The following is a 12,202-nucleotide window of genomic DNA, read 5'->3' as shown; positions in this document are numbered from 1 at the left end:
TTGGGAAGAAAAGAATGACTTATTTGCCTTTCCAAAGAAATTGTTTGAACCATCAAGTATTAAAATTAAGCATTTTTTTAAAGGAAAATCCTGAAGTAATTTTTCATTAATAGAAAAAATACATGTAATTATAACAACTGTAAATAAATGTGCTTGAAAATTTAAAGATGACTGAATAAATTCTTTTATATCTTCCTGAATTTTGCTTTATTAGCAAAGTGAAATTGTAGACTCATGATAGTCACAGATTCTTAAAACCATAAAGATAAAATTAACTGATTCATGTTATATGTAGTTATAATCATTTATTTATTTGAGACAGATTCTTGCTCTGTTGCCAGGCACCAGCTTGGAGTGCAGTGACACGATCTCAGCTCACTGCAACTTCCACTTCCCAGGTTCAAGTAATTCTTCTGCCTCAGCCTCCCAAGTAGCTGGGGCTATAGGCATGCCCAGCTAATTTTTTGTATTTTTTAGTAGATACGGGGTTTCACACATGGTCTCAATCTCAACTTCGTGATCCGCCCGCCTCGCCTCGGCCTCCCAAAGTGCTGGGATTACAGGCGTGAGCCACCCTGTTGCTAAAGAAAGCAGAGATATCCTTCGCCCATTTTTGAATGGGCTTGTTTGTTTTTTTTCTTGTAAATCTGCTTTAGTTCTTTGTAAATTCTGGATATCAGCCCCTTGTCAGATGGGTAGACTGCAAAAATTTTTTCCCATTCTGTTGGTTGCCGATTCACTCTACTGACTGTTTCTTTTGCCGTGCAGAAGCTGTGGAGTTTGATTAGGTCCCATTTGTCTATTTTGGCTTTTGTTGCCATTGCTTTTGGCGTTTTGGTCATGAAGTCCTTGCCTACATCTGTGTCCTGAATGGTTTTGCCTAGATTTTCTTCTAGGGTTTTTATGGTGTTAGGTCTGATGTTTAAGTCTTTAATCCATCTGGAGTTAATTTTGGTGTAAGGTGTCAGGAAGGGATCCTGTTTCTGCTTTCTGCACATGGCTAGCCAGTTTTCCCAACACCATTTATTAAACAGGGAGTCCTTTCCCCATTGCTTGTTTTTGTCAGGTTTGTCAAAGATCAGATGGTTGTGGGTATGTTGTATTTCCTCTGAGGCCTCTGTTCTGTTCCATTGGTCTATATCTCTGTTTTGGTACCAGTACCATGCTGTTTTGATTACTGTAGCCTTGTAGTACAGTTTGAAGTCCGGTAGTGTGATGCCTCCTGCTTTGTTCTTTTTGCTTAGAATTGACTTGGCTATGCGGGCAGATACTTTATAAAAGAAGACATACAGGAGGCCAACAAACATATGAAAAAATGCTCATCATCACTGGTCATCAGAGAAATGCAAATCAAAACCACATTGAGATACCATCTCACACCAGTTAGAATGGCGATCATTAAAAAATCTGGAGACAACAGATGCTGGAGAGGATGTGGAGAAATAGGAACACTTTTACACTGTTGGTGGGAATGTAAATTAATTCAACCATTGTGGAAGGCAGTGTGGCGATTCCTCAAGGACCTAAAAATAGAAATCCCATTCGACCCAGCAATCCCATTACTGGGTATATATCCAAAGGATTATAAATCATTCTACTACAAGGACACGTGCACAAGAATGTTCATTGCAGCACTGTTTACAATAGCAAAGACCTGGAACCAACCCAAATGCCCAACGATTAGATAGACTGGATAGGGAAAATGTGATACATATACACCATGGAATATTACGCAGCCATCAAAAACGATGAGTTCACGTCCTTTGTAGGGACATGGATGAACCTGGAAACCATCATTCTCAGCAAACTGACACAAGAGCAGAAAATCAAACACCGTATATTCTCACTCATAGGCGGGTGTTGAACAATGAGAACACATGGACACAGGGAGGGGAGCACTACACACTGGGGTCCGTTGGGGGGAAATGGGGGAGGGACGGGGGGGTGGGGAGGTGGGAAGAGATAGCATGGGGAGAAATGACAGATACAGGTCAGGGGGACGGAAGGCAGCAAACCACACTGCCATGTGTGTACCTATGCAACAATCTTGCATGTTCTTCACATGTCCCCCAAAACCTAAAATGCAATGAAAAAAAAAAAAAAAAAAGAAATCCCACCCGTAACTTTTACCCCAAACCGCAAAAAAAAAAAAAAAAAAAAAAAAGAAAGCAGAGATTTACATAAAAATAGAAGATGTACACCTACCCACTAGTGGCTTACAATCAAATAGAATTTGGGGTACTTGAAAAAGACATGTTAATCCTTATTAAAAGCCAACTTAAGAAATGTTATCCCTTTAATTATAGATATAAATTAATTGATATAAATTATATGTGAATTAATTTATATCTTATATATTACATAAATTTAGTCTATAATTCACTATACATATAGAATTCACACTAATTCACTTAAACATATAAAAACTGTACATAGTTAAAAATAAACATATACATTTGCAATAAGAAAAATTTGAGAAGAGAAAAAATGTGAAAGTAAAACAAAAGAAAATGTCAAGTATTATCAATACTGAACCAAAAAGAAATAGAGAAATACCACATGGAGTAGTACTATTATAAGAAAGTGAGTTTGGAATTCTTAAGTCTGTGAGTATGGACACAAAAATTATTGAAATTTTTAATCCTTTTTATTTACTGGGGATTATTTTGGAAAACGATGATTCTAAGTTGGCAAAAATAAGCAATGTTCCAAGATAATCAATAGATGTGATTTCACCAGAAAATTATGAATGTAATTGGACAAGTGTTGGGTATACCAGATTTGGTTAGATTATGGAAGGTCTTAATGTTCAAGCTAAAGTATGGTGACTCTATTCTACAGCGTATGCTAGAGGCAATTCAGATTCATTTAAAATGTGTGAGACATAAAAATGCCATAAAGAAAAATCTGTTTTGGAAGACTCCCAAGTACTTGACTGGGTTATGATCATGACATGAGACCCTTCCTTGGTACCTAATTATTGAACAATAACTCTCAGTTATAATAATCATATTAATTAGGAGAACAGTGTTTTTATCCTCACTCTGCTACTAAGTCACTCATGAGCATGAACATCTCTACTTCTTTGAATCTCAGTTTACTAACATGTAAAATGGGAAGGTAAAAACAGATAATCCCAAGGAATCATTTCAGGTTAAAAATTTCTGAAACAGTTATTCATGTTGATCAAGGTCCCAGGGAATGGTGTCAGTGCTTAAGCAGTGTTTTCATCCCAACTCCCCGACCCCACAAAGAATAAAGCTAAATCAATTGTTCACGGTCCAGTTTAGATGTAATTATTTTGATCGAGTCTTTACTTAATTTTAAAAATTACAAAACATAGGAAACCAAAATTTTCCCAAAGTGGTTCAATGCAGAACACTTGAGAAGTTAAATACACACACACACACACACACACACACACACACACACACACACACATTAAATATATTTAACAACTCAATTACATATTGACAAATTCAATGAAAAACCACCTACAGATTTTAAGAGATTAAACTTCACATTCTCTGCAACTAGAAAAACAAGCTACTGTGTATCAGTACATCACATTCAAATATATTTTAAAGTATACTTCCCCTCTTAAAATGGCAGTGAGTATACATTAGTGCAACCACAAAGCACTTGTAAACTTTTTTTCTGTTCAACATCATCTATGTCCATCAGAACAGATTCTGTTTGGCTGGCTCCAAGGTCTTTCTCGGACCTGAGCTTTTCATGTTTTTCTATTTTAACAGTTACAGCCTTTATCCATAACTGCAGCCATCCATCCAGAAATGTCCACTGTCCGAGGTTGGGAGAGCTGGTAATGTAGTTGAATTTGAAGAACTCTTTCACCTTTCTAAAATAAGAACATGGATTTCATTCAAATATTGGAGATATAACTATATACCATAAACAGATTTTTACTTATCACTTTTTAGGCAAGAAGCTTTACTAAATTGAGTAAGAGTCAGGCCACTGGCAGTTTTAGTGTGATTTGTGAGCGTTCTCTCTGCCTCTCTAGAGCCCCTAATATCAGGTAAGGGAGCTAAGAAAGTATGCATGTCAGAGTTGGCTGACTTCGTATCTGTCTGCCTTGCTTTTAAAATACCACTGAAAGACTGATGGCTAACAAAAGGTTCTTTTAAAAGGACTTATACAGCTAAGTTTTAATCAAATAAGTTGTAGTTCTTAATATATTATGATTCTTGAGAGCTAGCAATGTATCTGGCTTGTAACAGACTATGTAACAAGGCAAATGCTCTTTTTTCATCAAGATTCAGTGTGTGGCTGTCAGAGGAAGTCATTAGCATGTGCAGTGGAGTGCTAACCAATTAACATGGATCTAATGAGAGGGCACTGACAGAAAGCAGCCTCTTTTCTTGAAATTCAAACATCATCTCGACTTCATTGTTTTTTTCATCTTTCTGACAAGAAAAAGTACAACTTCCTTCAACACTAGGGAAACTCAAAATGTTTATTCATTAATTTCCATTCACCTCCCTTTAATTTACAATATGTACACTTTAACAATGACAGAAAAGTGAATTACCAAACTTCAATTATAAATACTGACATAACACGTTAAATGTATTTCTTTAGCACTACATATGTATTCTTCCACATTTCTATCGTCTACTTCAGATCTGAAGATGCTGGCTCCCTCCTGGTACTCCTCCTCTAAGCAGGCTCTTCAGCATAGAATAGCAACTCAAAGGCCAAACCTTCTTGCCCAAGGTGAAAGTGGTCAGGCTTCGATTCTTCTTTAGAAAATGCTGTGCTGGGTCTCATTGGATGGCCTTGTGAGATCCGACCAGATCACTTTTGGACAAAAAGAGGAGTCAAAGAGAACTTGGGTTTCCAGAAAAAATAAAGTGCTGCCCCCTATAAATCAGTCTCTGTGGAATAGGTGTCTTCCTAAAGAGGTAGAAATAATAGGGGGTATGTGTTGCAGATGCCCATATTTCAATAATACTGAACACTGTATCTTTAAGGGCTGCATCTTTAGGGGTTTAAAATGGACTGACTCCACTCATCTCTCTGATTTTTTCATAAGTAAGCCAGAACACCATTGACCAAGGGGTCTGAAAGATTAACCAAAGAAGTTAGTGCATATTTCAAAGCAATTATAAATATTCTACATATATGCATACATATCTTTGAATGACAAAGTCATTTTGCATCCACTTAGGCTGAAAACATTTTGGTATTTCACCTTGGTAAAGGACTTTATAATTTATAAAACATTTTTATGTCTTATTTATCACAGACTTCTCTAAACAAGATCTTACAATAGAAAGGAAAGATATTAATATCCCTGTTTTTCAGATGAGACGAGGCTTAGCAGTCAAATGCCTATTAGCATATTGTAGAGCTAGACCACAGGCTCCTGTTTTCCATTCTCAGAATTCTTGTTACCGAACCATTACTGGCTAAAGGGCTGAGACTCAAGATGCCTGAATTCTAGGCAGGCTTCCCTATATCTAGTTTGCTTCCCTATATCTAGTTTGTATATGGAGCATGACAGTAAGTCACTTAAGAACTTCAAAGTGAGGAAGGTGAAAGATTATCCTTGGAGATTTAAGGCATAAGACTAATACCTGATGTCTCACAACATTTATATAAAACATTCAATTAAATAGAGAAAAGCGCTTCCAGCTCAGAAAAGCTTGTCTTTAACTTGAATGAAGGTATAACTACATCTAAAGGAATTATAAAAGAATAAGGGTGAGAAGAAGACATAAATGCTAAAGGTGTAAACAGTAAAGACACAGAGGGAAATCACAGGGTAAACACTGGAACAGAGAAAGAGTTCCTTGGATCTAATAATTCCTGTCCTGTTCAGTTCTAGTAAAAATTGAACGGAAAGGAACTCTGTCATTCGGCAGTAGAGAAATAAGCTTAAGCAACTAGAAAATAAAATGTATTTGGTTTTGTCTGTAAAGCAGTATTTATCTCATATTTGTTGACTGAGCATGTTATATTAGTAAACTGGGAATTCACTAAATAGTGGATTTAGGAGACTATATCTTGGTTAAAGGTATGATGACATAGATGAAATAAGGAATATAAAGCTATGATGATACAATATTCTTGTGGCAATAAAAAGGAAGTAAGCCAGTATAACTGGAGTTGGATGAAGGAGGCAGAGGTCTTAGTTAAGAATCCCTATGCAATCATTCTTAATTGCTATGGTAATCAATCTTCTTTTTCATGTTAATGACATTATAGCAACAAAATCCATAGGCAAATGAAATAAATACTAATCAGGGACTGAGCAAAGCAAGATCATAGTACCTCTATCCAGTAGAAAGGATCAGGATAGAGTTTAGCTGGTTTTGAATAGAGTTAAAGAGTGGGTGATCATATAGCCAAAGAATGTGGGTGGTGTAGAAATGGGATTTACCAGGCCTCTGTACAGGAGTAGTACATGCGGGCACTATGTTTGCTTGCTGATTTTCTCACTGATACAGCTATGAGCATTGCAAATAATCCAAGTGTATATGAACCCATGTTGTTTCTTTTGGTCCACATTTTGCCGTAAGGCTGGAGAAAAAGCAGAAGCAGAGTCCCTTTTCATGCCTCCTACTGTGGAGTGGAACACATAAGCGCTCTCTTGGGTTAAGTTTTTAAGCTCTTCTTGTTCGATTCTGTGTTAAGTAATCTTCTGATTATTACTTGAGTACCCATATAGCTTGAATTTAGGAGAAAACACATTGGCCAGAGGACTTGAACATCTAGATCATTTGCCAAATGTGTTGTGCAATGTGAATGAGCCAAATATTGTGGCCTGATCATCAAATCTGTATTTTCAAGGCCAATTTACATGGAAGTGCTCATGAGTTAGGTTTCTATGCCCAGGGTCATGCACTGTGGCAAATCAACAAGGCAATGACTCCCTGGTGATCTCTGGTAGTTAGCCAGCCTTTCTTTAAATAATCCTCCACTACTAGGAATGTCTCTTCACTTTTAACATTTCTGTTGCTAGCTGCAGAATGTTGAGCCTATCAGTATATTGTATTAGTAAGGAGCATAGGGTTTTGAGTGGAACAGACCTGAGGTCAATTTCCAGCTCTGCCACATACTAGTTACATGAACTTGGGCAAGCTTCTTATACTTTGAGCCATGATTTTCTTATCTGACAAATGAGGATAACACTACTTATTTTGCTAGGTTCTTACATGGTTTTAAAAAATAATGTATGTAGAGCTTTGCACATATTACGTATTCTTTTGGTCATTTATACTTCCTAAGACATATGTAAAGACAAAGGATTAAACAAAGTGGGCCCATCCTTTGTATTTACATATTCTCCTTGCCTCTCCTCCCTCTTGACCCTGATTTTGTGTTTCTGCAGTGGTCTCACCCATTCTCCTAGTATCCTGCATTAGAAACAGAAATCCCATTTGCTTTTTTCTGTCCCTCAACTTCCTCATATAATCAGTTACTAAGTCCTGTGGAGTTAACCATAAATGTCCCTAAAATTTATTTCTCTCAATTTCTACAATGATCTAACTGGTTAGACCATTGCCTAAACTTCCTTTCTTATATCCTAGCTTTCAATGTATCTTTTGTACTACTGCCAAAGTAATCTTGCTGTCAAACAAATATTAGCACATTGCTCCCAGGTTTAAGCAGGTGTTCCATAGAGTTCATCTAAACCACTAGGCTTGGCCCACAGGGTTCTTCCCAACTTGGTCCTTAAGAGCTTCTCTAGCCTTATCTCCTACTACCTCCCCTATGAGGACCTATTCTTCAACCAGACTGAATTCTCTGTAGTTCTTTAAACATAACAGGCCTATATATGACATGATACCTATGCTCATGTTGCATTCTTATATTTCTCTTGACAAACACTTATTGATGCTTCAACGCCCAGATCAAATATCAGCTCTGTGAAGTCTCTTGCGACTTCCCAAATATGGTCATAACCATTTCTACTCCACTATCTGTGTTCGCACAGAATACTGTTCATACCAGTGGCATGAACAGGTGGGTTATATGAACAGAGTACTGTTTATACCACTTAATAAGGCTGTGTTATCTGGTATCAGGCCGCCTGGGTTTGATACCCTGAACCACTCACCTAGCCAAGCTATTTAAGACTCTTGATGCTTTTGTTTCCTCTATAAAAGGGATATGTTAGTAACCTACTGCACAGATTGTTGGGAGAATTCGATGAGTTAAGCCATAAAAATGATTAACACAGTGTTGGCCATATACCAAGTAACTGAGAAGTATTTATTTAGTAATTTTTATTATTTCTGTAATTTTAACTACTTAGATGTTTAACTTCTAATCTCATCGTCAGCTCTTCTATGCTATTCCTCAGTGTTACCAGCACCTATAACAAAGCCTAGCGTATGCAGACCAAATCAAAATTTACCCTTCCAGTAAGAAAGAGCCACAGTTTTGATATAATTTCAAGGTATAATCAAAACCACCAAAAAATAAACTCTGGTATACTTAAACTCAGGTATTGCCAAAGGCTTTGACTATGAATTTCGTATTAATATACAAATACCTACTATTCCTTTGATGATATCATTTATTACCTACATTTCAATTACCATCTATATATAGAAAATGCTCAAATCTAAATCTTTACGTGTGTATTCTCTTCTAAGACCTAGGCCAATATATTTAGTTTGTAATCTACACATCACTGCTCAGGTGTTCTATGGGTATCCAAAATTTCACGTCTTAAACTGACCTTATTTTACCCACAAATCTTCTTCCTTGCAATGATCTTCATTTTAGGAAATTATATCATCATTATCAGTTGCTCAGAGCAGGAATCTGGGGATGAAGTCTGACTTTTCCTTATCTTCTCCAACCATTCTCCCATCCCCATCCCATCAGTCATGTTTCTGTTCCCTTTCCACCTCCAAAACATGTTTTTAATCCATTTTCTGTCCCCACTGTCGTATGCATGTCCAAGCCACCATTATCTCTAATATGTCACTACTCTTAGCCTTTTCCCAATCCACACGACAGGCAGAACAAATTTTCTAAAAATGCTTATTTCTTCAAACCGGTACCCATTACTCTTCTGGCTCATATGATCCTTCCCAGTGTGGTGTCTGCCTTTCTCTGGTCTCACCCTTTGCCTCTCTCTATGAGGTCTCTGTGCCTTGGCCTGCTTGGTTTCCTTGAACTTGTCCTGCTCTCTGTCCACTCCAACTGTCCCTCTATAGAGAATGTTTCTCCCTGCCCTCTTTACCCAGCTAAGTCCTACCCATTTTGCAAATCTAAATTCAGAAGTCCATTCTCCAGGGAGGTTTTCTTAATTACGAGCCTAGGCTGTACTTATTTGCTATATATTTCTATAGCACTATGTACTCTTGCCATAACATTCATCACTTGTAGTTTCTTATTCAAAGCTGAGACCTCAGTACAGGGCTTTGCATAATATAGGTACTCAATTAAAAATATACATATAATATTACATTATATATAATTGTATTATGTTAATTTTTGATTGCTTACATTTCTAAACCTATAACTCATCCATGCTTTCAAATGTTTTAACTTACAAAAAGTGTCAGCACTTTGTTTTTATTATATTTGCTATATTGCTTAAACAAATCTAATTCTATATCTTAGTTCACTGCAATGAAAAATAACATCTCAATCAAATAAAAATGACATAGTGCTTTCTTATTAAGCAGAGTTTTGTGGTAACAAATATTAATGGGTAATGTAACATTTGCCATCAAAGTAATAATTTTTTTTGAAATAGTAAATATTTTTGTAGGAGCAGTCTCTAGTGTAAAATCTGTATGTGTCCCAAAATACTATATTAAAATATAACTAAATGGAATACTAAACATTTTACATTACCAAAAATCTATTCACTAGCTTTGTAACAAGACCATCAACCTGTTCATTAACAGATGCAACTTATTTTACCTTACTCTACCACAGAAGGCAAGATAACTGAGGAGAGGTGAAAGGAAACAAAAGAAGATTTTAAAAAATAAGAAAGGACCTTGATTTGAGGGGCAGGGCCATGCTTCAAGCCAGAAGAGAAAAGGGAAAATTCTTATAGATTAAAAGTAATTTAAGTACAAAGAAAAAAAAAAAACACAAAGGAAGTAAACCTAACTTTACCATTCTCAGCCAAGATGGTAAAAAGCCTTTATATAGACTCATGAATCCTTCACCTTGAACAGCCTGAATCAAGCAGTCAGTTGATGATTTATATAAAAGTCCCCTACAAAGGAAACAAGATCCTTTTGTCAATTATTTTCTGCATTAAAAAATATGTATACATAAAATATTGTCTAAGGAATCTTATTAAAAAATAAATATTTTCTGCTAGTTTAGAAACAAAAATTTGTGGTTCTACAGATACAGATAACTTCTTTTGATCTTAAAGAAATTTTCAAGGTTAACTCTTCTGATTCATGCCACCCTTGGTCTTATATTTAGAATTCACTCTATCTGATCTCTTCCAGAGATAACATACTTTTTAATATCAAATCAAATTCTCCATGTTACCTACTCAAATCTTAAGCTTCTGAAGAAAATGCTCTGTAAATTCTCAGCAGAGTATGCTTTCAAGAAGTCTTTAAAAACAATAAAGCCATAACAAAAACCTTGTGTCTAAATGATTGTTAATTAGCTTAACTCCCCAAATGCATGCCACTTTTCATCAAAAAGCAGTAATTGCATAAAAACAATACTCTCAATTTTCTCAAAAAACACACAAATACGTTTCTATCAATAAAAAATGCAGAAAAGCATCTTTAAAGAACAATGCTATTACAAACATTCAAGCACATGAAGACTTTTTACCTACCTTCCTTGTTTATCTCGTGGTTGATTCATTATTCTGCTTTTGATGACATCTGCTGGTGTTCCCAGAATAGAAGCTACCAGTCCAGAACATAAACTACAAATACAAATAAATGGAATTGAAAGATAATATGTAGTAGTTTCTAGACTTTGGTATTTAGAAAGAATACTAAATATTATAATAACCTAAATATTATAATAATGTTCTTTTAGCTTAATGCCAAATTAATTAAAGAGGTAGAAAAAAGTAAAAACAAAAAGAATGTCTGTCAGCAAATAGGGATTGTGCACCTGCTGGTGCCAAGTGTTTTTCTAGGCAGTGAACAAGTCAGGTAAGACCCTGCCCTTGAGGAGCTTATACTCCACTAGGGAAAAGGCAGACGAGAAATACATAATTTCAAAAGCTGATAAAAGCTTCAAAAAAGTGGGAAATGTGACAGGGAGCTACCAGGTGCCAGGCAGTCAGGAAAAGCTCCTGGGGTGACAGCAGACCTGAGTGGTTAAAAAGGATACATCTATATGAAGACCTGAAGAAAGAATGTTACAAGAAGATAGAACAGTATATGCAAAAGCCCCGAGTCAGTAATACTCTTGGAGTGGTTAAATGAACGCACGCACACACACATACACACATACACTCCTACCTCCAAATACTTGACTTGACACTGTTAATATACTTTTAGGGTTGTCCACTTTTAGGGTCATCTAAAGAGCATAAGAAGTTTTAGAATTTGGAAACAAGATCAGAAGCTAAATGAAATCACTATAATGTTAGGGACTCTACACATCTATAAAATAACTAATTCTAATGGGTAATTTGAAATTGTGTTGCAAAGAGATCAAAGCAATGCCCTTCCTGGAAAGGGCTTCTTCCTGTCTCTGTCTGTGAAGAAACATAGCCTTTTAAAACCTGTATCTATTTCTGCCTCCTTTGCCTATCTTTCCAAGTGGTGTTTTTTTTTTTTCCTTCCTCTGAACCCTATAGAAACTAGTTGCTTCCTTTTAGCATTTCCTGCAGAGTGTTTTTATATTTGTCTTGTTTTCCCTGTTGTTAAGTTCCCTGGGTAGGAATTGAGTTTACCCCTTTGGTGCCCACTGCAGAGTCCTGCCCAGTGCCTTTAACCTAAAAGGTGCTTAAGCATATCTGTTGAATTGAGTTGGAGAGTCCGTCATCATAGCCTGTTCCTGGGATGGTCCCATCAGGTGCAAATATTTTGGAAGGTTTAATCTGAACATCCTACAACTTTGCCTGTTTCTTTCCCCAGCCTAACTGTAACAAACTTTAAGAAATTCCTCACTGTAAATGTACTCTTCTCTAAAGGTGATGCCAGTACAATCCCAATCAAATGAGTCTACAGAATTTATCCCAAATATGGAAAAATGATAAGAAAAAAAACCTCAT

General features: G+C 36.2%; 1 protein-coding gene and 1 long non-coding RNA gene across 5 annotated transcripts in view; one reads left to right on the top strand and one right to left on the bottom strand.

The window, feature by feature from the left end:
- The window catches only part of LOC120363216 (uncharacterized), a 26,820-nt gene extending 16,226 nt beyond the window's left edge, over positions 1 to 10,594 (top strand). The window contains exon 2 of the long non-coding RNA XR_005578853.1: positions 10,461 to 10,594. This is a non-coding gene — a long non-coding RNA (uncharacterized LOC120363216). The remainder of the gene's footprint in view (positions 1 to 10,460) is intronic.
- The window catches only part of SLC25A27 (solute carrier family 25 member 27), a 24,280-nt gene continuing 15,348 nt past the window's right edge, over positions 3,271 to 12,202 (bottom strand). Inside the window, exons 7-9 of one of the 4 annotated variants that reach the window (XM_003923076.3) lie at positions 10,805 to 10,897; positions 10,114 to 10,216; positions 3,271 to 5,084 (exon numbers count right to left, since the gene is read on the bottom strand). In XM_003923076.3, the coding sequence (XP_003923125.1) occupies positions 5,013 to 5,084; positions 10,114 to 10,216; positions 10,805 to 10,897 (268 nt within the window). In that variant the 3' untranslated portion in view covers positions 3,271 to 5,012. Of the gene's footprint in view, positions 5,085 to 10,113; positions 10,217 to 10,804; positions 10,898 to 11,444; positions 11,506 to 12,202 lie in introns of those variants that run through there. The other 3 variants (XM_003923077.3, XM_074397867.1, XR_012517268.1) reach the window with 3 other exon arrangements.

Source organism: Saimiri boliviensis, chromosome 4 (assembly GCF_048565385.1).
Source record: "Saimiri boliviensis isolate mSaiBol1 chromosome 4, mSaiBol1.pri, whole genome shotgun sequence".
NCBI classification, from domain to species: domain Eukaryota; kingdom Metazoa; phylum Chordata; class Mammalia; order Primates; family Cebidae; genus Saimiri; species Saimiri boliviensis.
Note: the sequence above shows the minus strand (reverse complement) of the source record. Positions and strands in the feature narration are given on the sequence as shown.